The 19,822-nt window shown below is 45.0% G+C and overlaps 1 protein-coding gene across 2 annotated transcripts in view; it reads right to left on the minus strand.

The window, feature by feature from the left end:
- Nucleotides 1-3,532: 3,532 nt before the first annotated feature.
- The window catches only part of dag1 (dystroglycan 1), a 36,957-nt gene continuing 20,667 nt past the window's right edge, over nt 3,533-19,822 (minus strand). For both annotated transcript variants that reach the window (XM_061875005.1, XM_061875004.1), the window contains exons 2-4: nt 10,911-11,343; nt 6,376-6,837; nt 3,533-6,293 (exon numbers count right to left, since the gene is read on the minus strand). In XM_061875005.1, the coding sequence (XP_061730989.1) occupies nt 4,467-6,293; nt 6,376-6,837; nt 10,911-11,180 (2,559 nt within the window). In that variant the 5' untranslated portion in view covers nt 11,181-11,343 and the 3' untranslated portion in view covers nt 3,533-4,466. The remainder of the gene's footprint in view (nt 6,294-6,375; nt 6,838-10,910; nt 11,344-19,822) is intronic.

Consider the following 19,822-nt stretch of genomic DNA (forward strand, 5'->3'; position numbering starts at 1 on the left):
CTCACGTTGGCAACGACAGTGAAACCTGGAGAGGCGTGATTGGGAAGAATGGCCGCCCGGATCTGAACCCGAGTGGTGTTTTGTTATTGGACTTCTGTGCTCGTTACAGTTTGTCCATAACAAACACCATGTTCAATAATAAGGGTGTCCATATGTGCACTTGGCACCAGGACACCTTAGGCCGCAGTTCCATGATTGACTTTGTAGTTGTGTCATCGGATTTGCGGCCTTATGTTTTGGACACTCGGGTGAAGAGAGGGGCGGAGCTTTCTACCGATCACCACCTGGTGGGGAGTTGGCTGCGATGGTGGGGGAGGATGCCGGACAGACCTGGGAGGCCCAAGCGCATTGTGAGGGTCTGCTGGGAACGTCTGGCAGAGTCTCCTGTCAGACAAAGTTTCAATTCCCACCTCCGGAAGAACTTTGAACATGTCACGAGGGAGGTGCTGGACATTGAGTCCGAGTGGACCATGTTCCGCACCTCTATTGTCGAGGCGGCAGATCGGAGCTGTGGCCGCAAGGTAGTTGGTGCCTGTCGGGGCGGCAATCCTAAAACCCCTCGGTGGACACCAGCGGTGAGGGATGCCGTCAAGCTGAAGAAGGAGTCCTATCGGGTCCTTTTGGCTCATAGGACTCCGGAGGCAGTGGACAGGTACCGACAGGCCAAGCGGTGTGCAGCTTCAGCGGTCGCGGAGGCAAAAACTCGGACATGGGAGAAGTTCGGGGAAGCCATGGAAAACGACTTATTCGAATCTTTTTTTAAAAATTAAAAAGTAATATATGGAACATCATTAGTAATTTTTCCTGATTAATATTAATTTTAGAATCTTTATGAGATGTTTTGAATAGGTTAAGATCCAATCTGCACTTTGTTAAAATATATAACAAATTGGACCAAGCTATATTTCTAACAAAGACAAATCATTATTTCTTCTAGATTTTCCAGAACAAAAGTTTTAAAAGAAATATTTAAATTTGATTCTACAGATTTCCTGTATTATCTATATTTTTGAATATTAATCATAAGTTTGAAGAAATGTCTCACAAATATTTTTCGTTGAAAAAACAGAAGCTAAAATAAAGAATTAAACTAATATGTATTTATTATTCATTGCAAAAAAAAAAAAAAAAAAAAATACTTGAACATTGATTTGATTCAGGACAGAAGAGGAAGGAATTTAAAAGGTAAAAAGGTAAATGTGTTTAAAAATCCTAAAATCACTTTTAAGGTTGTATTTTTTCTCTGAAATGGTCTTTCTGAAAGTTATAAGAAACAAAGTAAAAAAAATAAATGAATTTATTTAAACAAGTGAAGACCAAGTCTTTAAAATCTTTTCTTGGATTTTCAAATTCTATTTGAGTTTTGTCTCTCTTAGAATTAAAAATGTCAAGCGAAGCGAGACCAGATTGCGAGTAAATAAATACATTTTTAAAAATAGAGGCAGCTCACTGGTAAGTGCTGCTATTTGAGCTGTTTTTAGAACAGGCCAGCGGGCTACTCATCTGGTCCTTACGGGCTACCTGGTGCATATGTGAATATATGTATATATATATATACATATATATACATATACATATAGATATACATATATATATATATATATATATATATATATTAGGGCTGCGAATCTTTAGGTGTCCTTTAGGTGCAACTCAGTATTCTTCTTCCTCCAAACACGACGAGTTGAGTTTATACCAAAAAGTTCTATTTTGGTTTCATCTGACCACATGACATTCTCCCAACCCTCTGCTGTATCATCCATGTCTTCATTTTGGCATAAACTCAACTCGTCGTGCTTGGAGGAAGAAGAATACTGAGTTGCATCCCAAGAACCACACCTACTGTGAAGCATGGGGGTGGAAACATCATGCTTTGGGGCTGTTTTTCTGCTAAGGGGACAGGACGATTGATCCGTGTTAAGAAAAGAATGAATGGGGCCATGTATCGTGAGATTTTGAGCCAAAACCGCCTTCCATTAGTAAGAGCTTTGAATGGTTGACCAAATACTTATTTTCCACCATAATTTACAATGTGAATTCCTGGATTTTATTTTCACATTCAGTCTCTCACAGCTGAAGTGTACCTATGATGAAAATTACAGACCTCTCTCATCATTTTAAGTGGGAGAACTTGCACAATTGGTGGCTGACAAATACATTTTTGCCCCACTGTATTTGATGCACAGCTATTCCAAGCATGTTTTTGTCATATACCCTTTTTGAAATAGATTTCTTTACCTTTAAAATCTGCCTGTCAACTTGACTTCTGATTACAAAGCAATTTTTAAATCAGTCTATGGGCAGAAAATATAATAATCCAATGAAAGGAGCAACTGAGTACACGTTATGTAGCGATAATACAGTTTTATGGTTTGGCAGTTGCAAATGGCCCGTGGAGGGCGGCCTTAACTGCGTCACGGCCCACCATGAAAATGATTTTGCCACCCCTGACTTGTGGCTAGTTTTTATTGATACGAATATGATTATTGGAGCACGTTCTTCCTGCCTGCATCATAGGTCAAATGAGGTTCCAAAAGGAACCTTTGTGGTCAATTCTATTGCTGCTTTGTTTCGGACGCCAAGTGGGCGGCGCCTATGCCGACGATTATGTGAGGAGGAGGAAAGATGAAGGGACTTGTTTGTCGCCCGTCTCTGTGACAACGACAACGCATGTCCGCTAGGAGGTGGGCGTGGACCTGGGATTCTTTAGGACTGATGTTTGGAACTCAAAAGGTCAGAGGACCGTAATGTGAATGTGATCTGACCTTTTGTTTTTGTGGAAGTGGACATTCCGAGGCTCGTCCCAATGGCAACTTGACGTGCGGCCATGTCAAGCGTGCCTCTGGCGTTGCTATGGTGACGTAACAGTGGTCATCCGGCATAGTCCAGCCTTACAGACGCTTGGTTAGAACCAGGGGTCCACAAATCCTGCTGATAAATTGAACGCTAGGCAGTGAGCTCAAAGCACTTAAGGTGTTGCTGCTGTTACACTCACATGCAGCTTTAAGATAAACACCATGAAGCCAAAGAGACGAGTAAAGCTGCAAAAGTCATGTGATATGTCCCCTAATTTCCCCCCACCCCCATTTCATCATACTGGCCTTGAAGACGTCAAGGTTAGAGTTGTCGTGGTTAACCTTCCTCGCCAATTAGTCTGTGATTATAAACGCAATGGACGTGTTGGCGGAACCCCCGGCATTGGGCGAGGGCTTAATTAAAAGTATTTCCTGTTTGACTCGCTGCTGTTAACGGGCGTTTCCACAGGGCCCAAACAACCTCCTGAGGACGCTTTGATTCAGTTTGGACCAAAGTCTACTCTGCGTCACGTGGCTGGCAAGGAAAAAGGAAACCGACCAACCGGGGATCCATATTGATGTGCTGTTCTTAAACATGAATAATGATGTCAATGTCCACACAGATTTATTATTAAGTGTGAGTGCAGCATCTTCAGAAGAGCAGTGAACTATCAATATGGATGAGAAGCAACTGAAAGCACCGAAGACGACGGTGAGCAAAGATGAGATGAAGATGATAAAAGTCGTACCACTTGGATTTTATTATGGAGAAGCAAAATAAGCTTGTTAGCGTCGGCCAATCAAACGTCAGTCATGTCAAAATAAAAGTACATCAAGTATGAGCAAAGATAAATGCAAAGGCACACAAATTAAACTAATAAACATAGCGTCTAGTTTAGAAGTATTACTTGTTCAGTCATGGTCACTGGGGCAAGTATCAAAAGTGGATTAAAAAAGTTCTAGAAGATTCTTTCCGTGTGACATTGGTGACCTCATCCTCTTTACGTAGAAAAATAATCTCAACCTGCAGCAATTTTTTTTTTTGCCTTGTGTCTGCTGACATGATAGGAGCACCTTAATCAATCATTCGCTCATTTATTCCCGCACACTGGATTTAATTTATTGCTTCTCACAAACAGAACAAAAAAACAACAACCTGCAGGTTCATTTAGACCTCGCCCCTCTTCCCCATCTTTATATATGTACTATGGAAGCAGTCCCACTGCATCGCCATGACAACCTGTGTGTCTTCAACTTTGATCACGCTTACAAACACACACACACACACCTTTTGTGTTATTGAAAAATGTAAAGTGTTAGGAAAACGACTCCTTCCTGATAAAAAAAGAAAACTCCTGATAATGCAGAAAAATAAAACACCACTGCCCCACCCAAAAAAAATCAAAAGTCGCCACAACCAAAGCGCACGTTTATCGCTTTGTATTTGCAACAATGTGTTGTGGTCAAAGGTCACGTGCATCTTTAGCCCCTTGGAGACCACTAAAACTGAAGTCTGTCCAACCTGCCCAGCCCCGCCCCCTACGCCCTAGAAAGGCAAACCCCGTAGCGGTGTTGACCATTAGCACCTTGTACATCCGGCCGCAAAGAAGTCCAGACGGTGAAGAAGACCAGGAAGCGGCGTGAGCAGCAAGGGACGTGGCAAAGCAGGTCTTAAGGGGGCACGTAGGGCGGAGGAGATCTGTAGGGAGTCATGTTCTTCGGTCGGGAGCCTTTACCCTCCATGGGCGTGGTGAAGGGCGGCGGCGGCTGGTAAGGGGGCGCGTTTGGGTCCTCGTCCCGGAGTGCCGTGTACTCTCCCAGCAGTTCCCGGTTTAGGGGCGCCGTCTCTGGCGCGGCCACGTTGGGGTACTCGGGAGGTGGCAAAGGAGGCTTCTCTTCCTGGAGGATCAGGGGCGCGCTGGAAGAGGCTGGCGGTTTGGAATCGTCTAGCTCGTCGGCGAAGATGATGGGAACGCCTTTCTTGATGAAAGTTGCCTGGTCCTCCAGGGTCAGCTTCCCCTTCCGCTTCTTCCTGTAACAGATCATGGCCATGATTCCCGCAATCAACAGGATGGCCGCCACCACCACAGCGGGAATGACCGTGTGGAGGTAGACGTCATCTGTACTCTGCCTCCCGGTTCCCAGTGCCGGTGTGACTGGCACATATTCCGGGATTTCCATCTCTCCCGGGGGAATGAAGGAGTAAGTCCTGCAGCTGGCCCGCCCCTTCACCTTGACGCCCAGAGGTCGAAATTCAGGTTCCATGGAATTCTGGAAGGTTTGTGATGGCCTTCCGTCGGCGTCGGCAAGCATCCTGCTCATGGTCATGATCTGCTCCTTGGGACAAGGATGCTGCGGCAGGCTGCTGTTGGTCCACTCCACCTGGATGGAACCTTTGCTGATGTTCTTCAGGCTCACCATGCTGCTGTTTCGGTCTCCCAAAGCGTACGCCAGCTTCCTGACCAGCAGTATTTTCTTGTGGATGTCGTGTGTAACGGAGCGCGGTTCTCCTTCCAGTCGGGCCGTGAACACAACAGGAGTTTTGTCGTTAGCGGGCCAGCGGTCAACGCGGACCTCAATAGCGTCGATGACATTCAATCCACCTTTGTCAGTGGCCTGCATGAAGTATTCATGCTTTCCAGCGTTCTGCACATCAGGAAGGCCGTAGAGAAGCTGGCTGGTAGTGTTGAACTGGATCCATGAACCTTCACCGACCACTTCGTTTAGGTTCTTTCTCAGACTCAGACGCAGTTTGTCGGTGGTTCCATCTTCTTTGTCGAAGAAGGTGTCTGAGGGGATCTTGACCTCAAAGTACGTACCCACTAAAGCTTTGACCTGGTCGATGGGATTGCGTAACACTGGTTTTTCATTGAAGGGATCTGGAAGGACGCCAGGAGACGGCGTGGTGCGTCTGGATGGCTTTGCTGTGGTTGTCTTTGGTTCTTTGGGCATGGGGGTGGTTTTGGGTCTTTTGGGCTTCTTGGTAGGTTTTCGGGTGGGTGTAGGCGGTGTGGCGGTAGCTTCCACGAAGGTGGGCCTGGTCATAGTTGGTTCGATGGGGATGGTGCTGGTGGTCTCCATCACCCTTGTAGGTTGAGGAGGCCCCAAAGTGGGCGTGTGGCTAATCGGGTCGCGGACTCGAATGGTCGGCTTGCCTGGTAGCGGTACAGGCCCTCGAACAGGCGGTGCAGAGCTTTCGGTGGGAGCAGCGATGGCAGGGGAAGACAACGTCGGAACAATCCTCACTGGAGGTTCGACAACACTGGTAGGAGGAAGCACGGCCAGGACCGGCGTAGGGGTGTTGTTGAATTGGCGCCGCACACGCTTGGGAACATGGGGCTTCTTGTTAGCAATGTGCCAGCCCACCACGGGGTAGCCCAACTCAGCAGACATGGTGCCCGCCTTTGCTGGCCCCTGGACGCTGTCAATGTTTGGGACGGTGCTCTGGTCGAGTGAACAACCGAGCTTCCAAGAGAGCAATGCACCGTTCTCCACCACCTGGTGGGACAAATAACTTTGTTATTTACACCTCTCAGTGCCACTAATGGTAGAATGTGTCACACAGGACGACATGACTCACCTTTTTGGCGTTCCCGGGTCCTGCCATGAAAGCAGACATGTCAAAGAGACGATTATTGACCACAGGAAGAATCTTCATGAAGGTCAGCTCCATGCCCGAATATCTCTGCATGTTGTCCAAGAGCACCACCCTCTGGCGCGAGCTCATTTTGGTCAAATCGGCATCCAGGATGACTGTCAACACCGTGGTCGGTTCCTCATTGCCGCACGTGAACAGGTCGCGTTCAGTGGCGACTTGGTTGGACGTAATCTGAGGCGAGTCAGCCTCCGAATTATCTTCAGGGTGCACCTCGATGGAGAACACCTCCGATGAAGACGATGCCGACGACTCGGAGTGGTTGGACAGGGTCACTGAGATGTAATGGACGCCTTTGTCCCCGTCCAGCGGTAGACCCTGCAGAGTTCTGCGGGTGGCGTCCCAGTGCAGCCAGGTGGGCAGAACGTCCTTCCCCGACTCGGAAATCTGAAACGTGAGAAGATGCTGAGGTCACATTCACTGGGAACATAAAAAACATCACAACTTTATGTGAATGACGTTACGCAAATTGGCTTGTTCAGAAATAAAAGGAAAGATTTAATCTAAATAAGTCGAGCGATTACAAAGTGAGATGCATCACCGTGGAGACAAGCTGAGGGAAGACACACAACGCCGTCTTTAATCATGTTCCAAGGCAAAGACAGGAGGGCTAGTAATGCCCTCTTGTAGCAAACTATGTCCTCTGTAACGCTCACCAATGCCAATGACAGGGCTACAGACAAATGAGAGGTGCTTTGCACGCCATTACACAAATGCTTCACATGGCCACGCTCACAACTCCTCATTAGATACACACACACAGGAACAGAAGGGAGAAAAGGGACATGTGAAGGAAATAAGGGAATGAAGTATGGAAGGAAGAGATGAAAATAGAAAACAGGGGTAAGGCATGTGTGGTGGGAGGGTGGGTTGGTGGGGGGATTCCTGGCCGAGTCGAGCGTCTCCAGTGGAAAATTTGAGACCGTGGGTGGGGGGGGGGGTTGTTAAACATCCTTATGGCGCCCGGTGCGTGAGTGTCAACGTGCGCGTGTGTGATGAATGTTTCCATGAGACAGGGAGCAGCAGATGACATCATCTTGCTGTCATGCTGGGTGTGAGTTTTCCTTGCCCTTTTGTGGGTTCTTCCGAGGATGTTGTAGTCGTAATGATTTGTGCAGTCCTTTGAGACATTTGTGATTTGGGGCTATATAAATAAACATTGATTGATTGATTGATGAAGGACAATCAACTGTCAATCAAGCGAAACACCGCTCACAGGCCACAACATGCACGTGAGACTGTACACGTACACACACGCACGCACACACAAACTAAAAGACATGAATCACAGTGACGGGGGAGCATGTTGCTATGTAATTAGCTTACATTCATATGTTTGAAGCTTTTTACAGTCGTAAAAAGCCACCATGTGCACTGACAACTAGCAGACTTGTGGTCAGTGGTGAGTCGCTCCGACCGCCAAACGCCATCACCGCAAGCGACCGCTCAGTTCCTCATGCTGTTATGTGTCCCCCTTGTTGCCTAGCAACAAGATTAGATTTACATACGAGACGCCATTGTGACCCACCGGCCAATCACATCGCTCCTTGCTGGACAGGCTTGTTCTTGTTTCTGTGTATGTGATGACGTTCTCACTATTAGTTCCAGGTAAAGTTACCTACTAGTGACAGTTACTTTAAGTGTAAAGTTTCCTTAGGAAAGCACTCCTCAAATAGTGGGGCAGGCGCCCGATGATGTGTGGGGGGGAGTGTTCGTTTTCGTTCTTGAACGGTACAAAAGCGTCCCAGCTAGGTGGCAGCACTGTTCGAGTCGACCAACAGGCTCAACCAAGAAATATGAACACATATACCCACTGACTGTAGATACTTCTTCAGTTTACTGAGGACATGTAGTACACAGACTTTGATCCTGTACTTGTTGTTAAAAAGGTATATCAGGTGTTACATTCAAGTCTTCGTATTTACACAGAAATTGCCATCGCCTAAAGCAGTGTTTTTAAACCTTTTTTGAGGCAAGGCACATTTATTTCATTAAAAAATACGGAGGCACACCACCAGCAGAAAACATAAAAAAATGAAACTCCACCAGGTTGTCGTGCCATATTTTGAGATTGTTGGTGTTTTCCTGTGTGAAGTGCTTTAGTTCTTACCTCTTCCTTTGAGCACTATTCCCCGCACCTGCTTTGTGTTAGCAAGCGAGGGTATTTAAGTTGTTGCTATCCTTCTTTGTGTGGACATTGTTGATTTCCATGTCATGTACGGATGAACTGTGTTCGCCGTCTCTGCTCCACACGCAAGTTTTTGCTGTCGTCCAACATTCTGTTTTTGTTGACATTGTAGCCAGTTCAGTTTTACTGTCGTTTTGCGTAGCCTTCCATATGCTTCATTGCCTTTTCCTTTTATTCAGTTTTGGTTTAAGCATTACATACCTTTTTACCTGATCTCTGTGGTCTGCATATTGGGATCACAACAAACCATTCTTGTCTCACCCGACACATTTCGACTTTTACAAAGCAATCAACTACCTGCTGCTACCTACTGATATGGATGATTAATTTCATGGTTACCCTGCAGAGGTCTACACAGCACAGACACTAAGCAACGGCACATTATTTGCAGATTATAATTATTGATTTGCACACTAGTGTGCCGCGGCACAGTGGTTGACAAACATTGGCCTAAAGAACGCGGCTGCCATGAAGATGGATGAGCATTGTTTGTTCTAAATAGGTTCTTGTGTGAATATAACATTACACGGATTTATCATGATGAAAAGTGTGTCCTGGCTTTATTTTTCCACATGTATGTGTGGCGCCCCTTAATGGTTGTGCTAAACGTGCTGGCATACATGAAATACAGATATCCCTTAAAGTTTTATCATCATTTAACCGATACTTCTTATATAACGGAGCGGGCATGATAAGGTGTCAAGGAGGGCGTGAGAAAACAAGTCTTCTATGTAGATGCTGTTGCCATCAACTCAGAGTTGTTTACGTATATAAACACAACAACAAATAATTACATATCAGGTTCTCAGTCGTATTTCAATTTGGGTGGGTCCCAAGGGGGGGCAATGACACAAAAAACTTGCAGGAGGACAGTTACTTAGAGGTAAAGTTAATTTAGGTGTAGTAACTTCAGGTGTAAAGTGACCTAAGGAGTACAATTACATTTGGACTAGGTACTTTTGGGGTAAATTTACATTAGGAAGACATTTACTTTCAGATTAATTACTTTTGCGGTAAAGCTACCCCAGGGTTAAAGTTACTTTAGTAACCTTACTAGGTTGTTGTCAAAACAACAGCTTACTAATTCCAAACAATGCTACACGATGCTAAGCTAATTTCCTGTTGTCTTTTCCATTGATTTCATTAAAGGGGAACATTATCACAATTTCAGAAGGGTTAAAACCAATAAAAAACAGTTCCCAGTGGCTTATTTTATTTTTTGAAGTTTTTTTCAGAATTTTACCCATCATGGAATATCCCGAAAAAAGGCTTTAAAGTGCCTGATTTTTGCTATCTGTAAATCCACCCGTCCATTTTCCTGTGACGTCACATAGTGACGCCGATACAAACAGCAAGATATAGCGACATTAGCTCGGATTCAGACTCGGATTTCAGCGGCTTAAGCGATTCAACAGATTACGCATGTATTGAAACGGATGGTTGGAGTATGGAGGCAGATAGCGAAAACGAAATTGAAGAAGATACTGAAGCTATTGAGTGAATAGCTATTGAAGCTATTCGGCGATCGCCTTCTAACCAAAGATTGCATCTTTTGACCACCGGAACGACTTAAATCCGTCGATTGGTAAGTGTTTGTTTGGCATTAAATGTGGGTGGAGGGAAAGGCTGGATGCAAATATACTGTGGCTACAAATGTACATACAGCTAGCCTAAATAGCATGTTAGCATCGATTAGCTGAAAACAGTCGAAAAAACGGAAAATAACAGAGCTGATTTGACTTGTGTGTGTAATGTGTTTGAGAAAATGGTGGATTGCTTCCCATTGTAACATCACAGGTTAAAGGTAATCGCTCAGACAGCGAACAATTGAAAAGCATTTATATCGCGAAATTCCCCCTTTTAGAGTTCGGAAATCGGTTAAAAAAAACAAATGGTCTTTTTTCTGCAACTTCCAGGGTGTACCCCGCCTTCTGCCCGATTGTAGCTGAGATAGGCGCCAGCGCCCCCAAAAGGGAATAAGCGGTAGAAAATGGATGGATGATCAAGGTATATATATGGACGCTTACATAGGTCTGGTGATAATGTTCCCCTTTAAAGTTACTTTAGAAGGACAGTTAGTTTAGGCTTAGAAAGGGGTAAAATTACCCCAGGAAAAAAATGACATTTGGATTACTTACTTTTTGGGTAACGTTACATTAGGAGGACAGTTACTTTTGGTGTAAAGTTGCTACAGGGTTAAAGTTACTTTAGGAGTAAAGTCTAGCGGTAAAGAGTTGAGTGAGTATATGACATTCAACTATGTGTGACTCACCTGTATCACGTCGCCCACATACGTGTCCTCCATCTTGGTAGGCACCTTCATCTGGAAGAGCCGGCCCACCACTGCTGAGGAATCGGGGAAGTTCTGCTTCATGGCGGCCACGTTGGCATCTGCGGTGTCTTCCTGGAAGTGGAGGACGAGCGACGAATGCATGGAGGCCTCCAGCTCACCTCCACCATGTTCTCCTCGCACGCCCACCAGGAGCACAGCCAGCAGGAGCACGCTCATTCTGACGCCTCCCACGTGGAGATTCTGGATCATTCTCAAAGATGATGGGCTAAAGGGGGCGGGGCATTCACCCCTAATGAACCCCGCCCACTGTTTCTTTTAGCTCCTCCCCCACTTGATTGGCGCCAAGAGAGATGCTCCTCCACCTCCTTTTCTTCTTTTGTCCTCCTCACAGGGAGGAGCAAGCCGCTGACTCCTGCACGTAGGAAAACGGGTGGTGAGAAAGCAATAGTTAAAATGCATACGCGTGCACGCACACGTACGCACACTGATCTGACGTCTGAGGAGCTGTGGAGTAATATGATTACTTTTACAATTATCTGACTTTCTTTGAATGATCAGGAAGTGAAAAAGGAGAGAGTGGAGAGGGGGCGGGGCCGGATGAAGCGTGGATTAGCAAACAAAGAGCGAGCACTCAAAGCTCCACGGATGAATGCGTGCACCCCTTTTGTGTCAGTGTGAGTGCGTCTTGTTATTCATGCCACTCTTTCATGGGGAGGCCCCGCCTCCTGCGTCTCAACACCAATGGGTAGGGACAAGGTAGAAAGTCTCTACAGAGACCCCTGCTGCTGCTTTCTTCCTCCAAGCAGATGCCCGGCAGAGACAACGAATCACCGCAGGAATTCCCGGCAACAACAAAAACACGTCCTGCGGCTAAAAGCTCCTTTGTTGCTACGCCTCCGCGCTCACCGTGCCTAATACTTTGTTTAGAGTCAGAGCTCTGAACTTTCCATGCTGTTCCACCTTTTAGCCTCACTTCCACAAAGCTCCCAGACAAACTCTTCTTAGAATCTTCAACAACACCCGCTGATGCTCTGAAACACCACAGGTTGTTGTAGTGGCAGGACTTTTAAATATTGCTTGAATATAATAGTATAACTAAACCACTCATCACGCTAGTCAACATGCTACTAAACATGCTAATAAACATGTAAAGTTAACAATGGTTGTCAACATGCTAAAACCATGTGTAAGGTTAGTCATGCTACTGAATATGTTAATAAACATGTAAAGTTAGACTTGCTAGACAACATGCTGACAAACAGTCGTACTTGCAAGTTAGCATTTCTAACTTAACATGTCTATTAGCATGTTAACAAACGTGTAAAGTTAAGTATGCTAGTCAACATGCTAATAAACATGCAAAGTTAAACAAGTTCGGTAACGTGAATAAACATGCAAAGTTAAACAAGTTAGTTAACATGCAAATAAACATGTAAAGTTAGACATACTAGTCAACATGCTGATGTAGCCGAGTGTCCTGGGTTCGCATAATTTGGGTACTGATAAAATAAAATAATAAAAGGGAGTCATGAGAGCAGGTCCGGTCTCCACCACTTTATTGTTCCCTTCTTTACACCTATCTCCATACCCATCACCTTCTTCAACAACCCACCTTTTATATAGACTTCTTACGTCACAGCCTTACGGCAACACTGGAGGGACACCCTGAACTGTTTGTTACATACGTCCCCCCCTCAAGTAGAAACGTCCCCGTTTCATCACAAACAAAATAGGTAACAAACAAGGGGAAATAGAACAGAGAAAAGAGAAAAAAAAAATTCAAAATTCACAATAAATCAACAATATATTTTTTTACACCGTATTGCATAGGCTAACACACTGGCCCCTCAAAACCTGCAAAAACTCCCAGATGCGAAGGATGTCACTCCAATCGCCCCATTTGTAAGATAGTTCAATTATGTGGAGGAGGTCGCCCCCAGCGAGATGGTCCGATGGTGCGCAGGAGGTTACCCCTGTCACCCCATGCGAGATAGTCCGATTGTGCGCAGGAGGTCGCTCCAGTGACCCCCTGCAAGATAGTCCGTTTGTGAGATAGTTCGTTTATGACGCTCCATCATGCCATCCGACTTGGGGTTATAGGCAGTGGTGCACGTCCTTTTTTTTTCCCAAGCAACATACAGAGTCTAATTGAAGGGGAAACACCCTGGGGCCCCCACGGGAACCTCCCGGCCACATCCAGAACGTCCATGACCACCCTCCGGGTGGGCCGACAAACCTGGGACCCGCCCACGGGGACGTTAAGGGCACCGACGGGTCCGACACGCTCTGTACTTCTCACGCCACCGTCGGCTGTCTCTCGGCACGAAGGGCCAGCAGCAAGACCGCGGGAACGCCTCCGCAACCAGCCGGGCCACGCCCGCAGTAAACACCTCCACGCTCTCCCCCGGAGCACGCACACTCGCCGACAGGTTGGCCCCGAACCGGTCCATTGTCTTTGTTTAAAAGCTGCTCGCAGTCTCCCACGGGACGAGTTGGGAGGATCCGAACATCCTCACCAGCTCCTGGTTGCAGTCGGCTCCCTCCGTCGGTGAAAGGAGCGGTTACACAAAAAAAAAAGTCCACTTTCGACATCCATGCAGTGTGAGTGTCCGTCAAACAGCGCCTCCGGGCTTAAAAAGAGCCGTGGTCACCACACCACGTGTCGGCAAAATGGCCGGGAAGCTTAGCAGCTAACTCGAAACTCACGTGTCCCGTGTAAAACTTTCTTCCTTTTTTTTTTTAACACAGCAGTTAAAATAATCCCACCGCTGCCACCAATGTAGCCGAGTGTCCTGGGTTCGCATAATTTGGGTACTGATAAAATAAAATAATAAAAGGGAGTCATGAGAGCAGGTCCGGTCTCCACCACTTTATTGTTCCCTTCTTTACACCTATCTCCATACCCATCACCTTCTTCAACAACCCACCTTTTATATAGACTTCTTACGTCACAGCCTTACGGCAACACTGGAGGGACACCCTGAACTGTTTGTTACACTGATAAACATGTTAAATTAGACGACATGCTAACAAACATGTAAAGTTAGCCATGTGAGTCGACATGCTAATAAACGTGGGTAAAGTCCGCCATGCTTGTCATCGTGCTGATAATCATGTAGTCAGAAATGCAAACAAACATGTACAGTTAAGCATGCTGGTTAACATATGTTAAGTTAGCCATGCTACTAAACAAAGTTAGACATCCAACTGAACATGCTAACTAAGTTAGCCGAGTTAATAAACATAGTTAGACATGCTACTGAACATGCTAATAACATGTAAAGTTACGCATACCAACAAACATAGTTAGACATGTTACATAACATGCTAATAAACATGTAAAGTTAGACATGAATTGATTAACGTGGACCCCGACTTAAACAAGTTGAAAAACTTATTCGGGAGTTACCATTTAGTGGTCAATTGTACGGAATATGTACTGAACTGTGCAATCTACTAATAAAAGTATCAATCAATCGATCAATCAATACTAGGAGACTAATGAATATGTAAAATTAGACCTGCTAGTTAATATGCTCATAAACATGTGAAGTTAAACCTGCTAGTCAACATGCTAATAAAACATGCACAGTTAGACATGCTTGTAAACAAGTACATTTAGACCTGTTAGACAACATGCTAATAAACATGTAATGCTAGCAATGCTAGTCAACATGCTAATAAACATACAGTTAGACATACTCCTAAACATGTAAAGTTAGACATGTTAGTCAACATGCTTGTAAACAAGTAAAGTGTATGTGCTCGCTGATAAAACATTTCAAGGTTGTTAGTGGACGCGTCCTTGCAAATAGAAAGTTATGTAGAAGGGTGCGTTTTTGCACTTGGTGGCACCATGTTGAGCATTTAAAGATTAAAAAGAGTTCAAGATGGCTGCAGGAGCTAAACTGTTTGATGGCGGCGTTGCCGACGGAAATACACCCCCCAGCCTCTTCTCTGAGCTCTCGTCTACTTTGCTCTTTTTTATTCCATTTTCAAGGCCGCTGGCTTGTTCAATGGCTTCAAGGACCTTCGTGGGCGCCGGTCTGCCATGACGACACAGGCGGCCTGCTGGGGAGGAGTCACATGACTGACATGCCAGTGCATGAGGATGCTAAAGAAGGGACGTTTCACAAATGACGATGGTCCCACTTAAAGGCCTACTGAAACCCACTATTACCGACCACGCAGTCTGATAATTTATATATCAATGATGAAATATTACCATTGCAACGCATGCCAATACGGCCTTTTTAGTTTACTAAATTACAATTTTAAATTTCGCGCGGAGTTTCTTGTTGAAAACGTCGCGGAATGATGACGCGTATGATGACGCATGCGCGTGACGTCTCGAGTTGAAGGGGACATATTAGCGCAGCACCACTAGCGGCTAAAAGTTGTCTCTTTTCATCGCGCAATTACACAATATTCTGGACATCTGTGTTGCTGAATCTTTTGCAACTTGTTCAATTAATAATGGAGAAGTCAAAGTACAAAGATGGAGGTGGGAAGGTTTAGCCTTAAGCCACACAAACACACGGTGTTTCCTTGTTTAAAATTCCCAGAAGTGAAGCTTTACGGTCAAGGGAACATGGATCCCGACCACTTGTCAACCGGCAGGTTTCGGTGAGAAAATTGTGGTAAAAAGTCGGCTCTTACCGGAGATCAGCGGACCTTCTGTTGTGCTGCTGCTGCCGTGAATAATTCCCTCAGAGACTGGCGTCAAGACACCCGCGGACACACCCCTCCGACTATCAGGTACTATTTAACTCACTAAAACACTAGCAACACATAGAAAGATAATGGATTTCCCAGAATTATCCTAGTAAATGTGTCTAAAAACATCTGAATCGTTCACAATGCAATTGCCTTTTTTTTAAAACTTTATTTTATTTCTTTTTTCTAGTCCTTCGCTAGCAATATCCTCAGCCACGAATCTTTCATCTTCGCTCAAATTAATGGGGAAATTGTAGTTTTCTCGGTCTTAAGAGCTCTTTTTGTTGGAGGCTCCCGTTATAAACAATGTGAGGAGCCCTCACACGGGTGACGTCATCGTCTGTGACTTCCGGTAAAGGCAAGGCTTTTTTTTTAGCAACCGAAAGTTGTGAACTTTGTCGTCGATGTTCTCTACTAAATCCTTTCAGCAAAAATATGGCAATATCGCGAAATTATCAAGTATGACACATAGAATGGACCTGCTATCCCCGTTTAAATAAGAAAATCTCATTTCAGTAGGCCTTTAACAACTAACTGTATGTGATTTGGACTGTTCTATACTGAACAAAAATATAAAACACAACACTTTTGTTTTTGCTCCCATTTTTATGAGTTGAACTCAAAGATCTAAACATTTTACTACATACACAAAAGACCTATTTCTCTGAAATATTGTTCACAAGTCTGCCTAAATCTATGGTAGTGATCATCTCCTCTTTGCCAAGATAATACATTCCACCTCACAGGCTTGGCATATTAAGATGCTGATTAAACAGCCTGATTATTGCACAGGTGTGCCTTAGGCTGCCCACGATAAAAGGCCACTCTGAAATGTGAAATAGAAAAGTAAGGCAGTAAGTATCTTGTGTCTATGAAGGTTCTCATTCATCGAAGTCATGGTCATCTCAGGCTGTTCAATCGATCACAACTGGACTGCTTGGTTTGTCTTGGAAGACGTTTTGCTGATCATCCGAGTATAGGCTTCATCAGTTCGTGCTCATAGACTTAGATTGGTCAGCTCAACCAAACCTGGACCTGAGATCAGTATCTAGTGTGACCACCATTTGCCTCACGCAGTGCAACACATCTCCTTCGCGTAGAGTTGATCAGGTTGTTTATTGTGGCCTGTGGAATATTGGTCAACTCTTCAATGGCTGTGCCAAGTTGCTGGATATTGGCACACACTCGGTCGTATACGCCGATCCACATCATCCCAAACATTGTCAATGGGTGGCATGTCCGGTGAGTATGCTAGCCATGCACAAACTGGGATATTTCCAGCTTCCAGGAATTGTGTACAGATCCTTGCAACATGGAGCTGTGCTTTGTCATGCTGCAACATGAGGTACTGGTCTTGGGTGAATGGCACAATAATGGGCCTCAGGATCTCGTCACGGTGTTTCCATGCATTCTAAATGCCATCAATAAAATGCACTTGCGTTCGTTGTCCATAACATACGCCTGCCCGTACCGTAACCCCACCCCCACCATAAGCCACTCGATTCACGTTGACATCAGCAAACCGCTCCTCCCCACGATGCCAGACACGCGGTCTGCCATCTGCTTTGAACAGTGAAAACAGTGATTCAACCGTGAAGAGAACACCTCTCCAATGTGCCAGACGCCATCGAATGTGAGTATTTGCCCACTTAAGTCGGTTACGACGAGAGACTGCAGTCAGGTTGAGACCCCGATGAGGACATCAAGCATGCAGATGAGCTTCCCTGAGACGGTTTCTCACAGTTTGTGCATAAATTATTTGGTTATGCAAACCAATTGTTGCAGCAGTTGTCCGGGTGGCTGGTCTCAGACGATCATGGATATGCACCTGCTGGATAAGGAGGTCATGGTTTGGTGTAGTTACACCTGGTCTGTGTTTGTACAGCCAAATTCACTGAAACACCTTTGGAGACGGCTTATAGTAGAGAAATGGACATTGTATTTATGGTCAACAGCTCTGGTGGACATTCCTGCAGTCAGCATGCCAACTGCACCCTCCCTCAAAACATGCCACATTTGTGGCATTGTACAATGTGATAAAACTGCATATTTCAGGGTGGCCTTTTATTGTGGGCAGCCTAAGGCGCACCTGTGCAATAATCATGCTGTTTTATCAGCATCTTGATATGCCACACTTGTGAGGTAGGATGGATTATCTTGGCAAAGGAAAAGTGCTCACTAACACATCTTTAGACAGATTTGTGAACAATATTTGAGAGAGAGTCTTTTGTGTATATAGTAAAAAGCATCAGATCTTTGAAGTCAACTCATGAAAAATGGGAAGAAAAATCAAAGTGTTGCGTTTATAGTTTTGTTCAGTGTAGTTAGGAGGCAGGAAGATGACAAAGTCACTTCCTGTGTTCTCAGATACAGGAAGTTCATGTGTGACATCAATGAGGAGAAGACGGACAATGGCAAACCAAGGAAAAATTAAGAGGAACCCGAAACCATAATGGCAACCAAGGGTACGGCTGGACGAACATTCCGGCCACTCCTTGACAGCTGGAGGTGGACAGTAAGAAGGACAAAGTCCTTCCTCCTTTCGGTCCGTGCGTTAAAATCACAGTCAGGAGAGGACCTCCTGCCATTGCCAAAACAGCACTAAGATTTGTTTTACGGAAGCGGATGGACTTTTGAAAGCCCCGTGCTGTGCTCTGGATGCCATTATTATTTTTTTTTAAGTAGTTCCTTATCTTTTGGGAAGAAATGCACCCTTCAAATGTTCATGGTGTTGACCAAAGTAACGAGAGACGACCACCGTGGTGGACAAGACCACCAGCAAAGACACACATAGACAGCTGGACACATGCTTGTGTGTGTGTGTGTGTGTGTGTGTGTGTGTGTGTGTGTGTGTGTGTGTGTGTGTGAAAAACAGACAGCTGACGACAATTTGCGTGACTGTGTGATACGACATAACAGCTGGCAGTCAAACACACACACACACACACACACGATTGGTTAAAGTAAAATCTTAAAGGGGAACATTATCACCAGACCTATGTAGGCGTCAATATATACCTCGATGTTGCAGAAAAAGGACCATACATTTTTTTAACCGATTTCCGAACTTTAAATGGGTGAATTTTGGCGAATTAAACGCCTTTCTATTATTCGCTCTCGGGGCGATGAGGTCACAGCGTGACGTCACTTAGGTAGTCAATCCGCCATCTTCTCAAACACATTACAAACATCCGAGTCAAATCAGCTCTGTTATTTTCCGTTTTTTCGACTTTTTTACGTACCTTGGAGATATCATGCCTCGTCGGTGTGTTGTCGGATGGTGTAACAACACGATCAGGGACGGATTCAAGTTGTCTTACGTGGAGTGTGTATCGATTAGCACGGCATGCTAATCGATGCTAATATGCTATTTAGGCTAGCTGTGTATACATATTGCATCGTTATGCCTCATTTGTAGCTATATTTGCATCCAGCCTTTCCCTCTACCCACATTTAATGCCAGATAAACACTTACCAATCGACGGATTCATGTTGCACCAGTATCAAAAGATCGGAAAGTCCCTCGTCTGCACATTTTACCGGCGATGCTACGACAGACATGGCACAGAGACGTATGGATACCCTGCGACACTCAAAGCAGATGCATTTCCAACAATAAAGTCAACGAAATCACGGAGGTGAGTTTTGTTGATGTTATTGACTTATGTGTTAGACATATTTGGTCGCGGCATGACTGCAAGCTAATCGATGCTAACATGATATATAGGCTAGCTGTATGTACATTTGTAGCTATATTTGCATCCAGCCTTTCACCCACCCACATTTATTGCCAAACAAACACTTACCAATCGACGGATTTAAGTTGCTCCTGCACATTTTACCGTCGATGCTAAGACAGACATGGCACAAAGATGTATGGATACCCTGCGACACTCAATCGTTGGTTAGAAGGCGATCGCCGAATAGCTTCAATAGCTATTTGCTCAATAGCTTCAGTTTCTTCTTAAATTTCGTTTTCGCTATCTGCCTCCATACTCCAACCATCCGTTTCAATACATGCGTAATCTGTTGAATCGCTTAAGCCGCTGAAATCCGAGTCTGAATCCGAGCTAATGTCGCTATATCTTGCTGTGCTATCCGCCATGTTGGCATCACTAAATGACGTCACAGGAAAATGGACGATGGATTTAAAGATAGCGAAAATCAGGCACTTT

Source organism: Nerophis ophidion, linkage group LG16, assembly GCF_033978795.1.
Source record: "Nerophis ophidion isolate RoL-2023_Sa linkage group LG16, RoL_Noph_v1.0, whole genome shotgun sequence".
Lineage (NCBI taxonomy): Eukaryota > Metazoa > Chordata > Actinopteri > Syngnathiformes > Syngnathidae > Nerophis > Nerophis ophidion.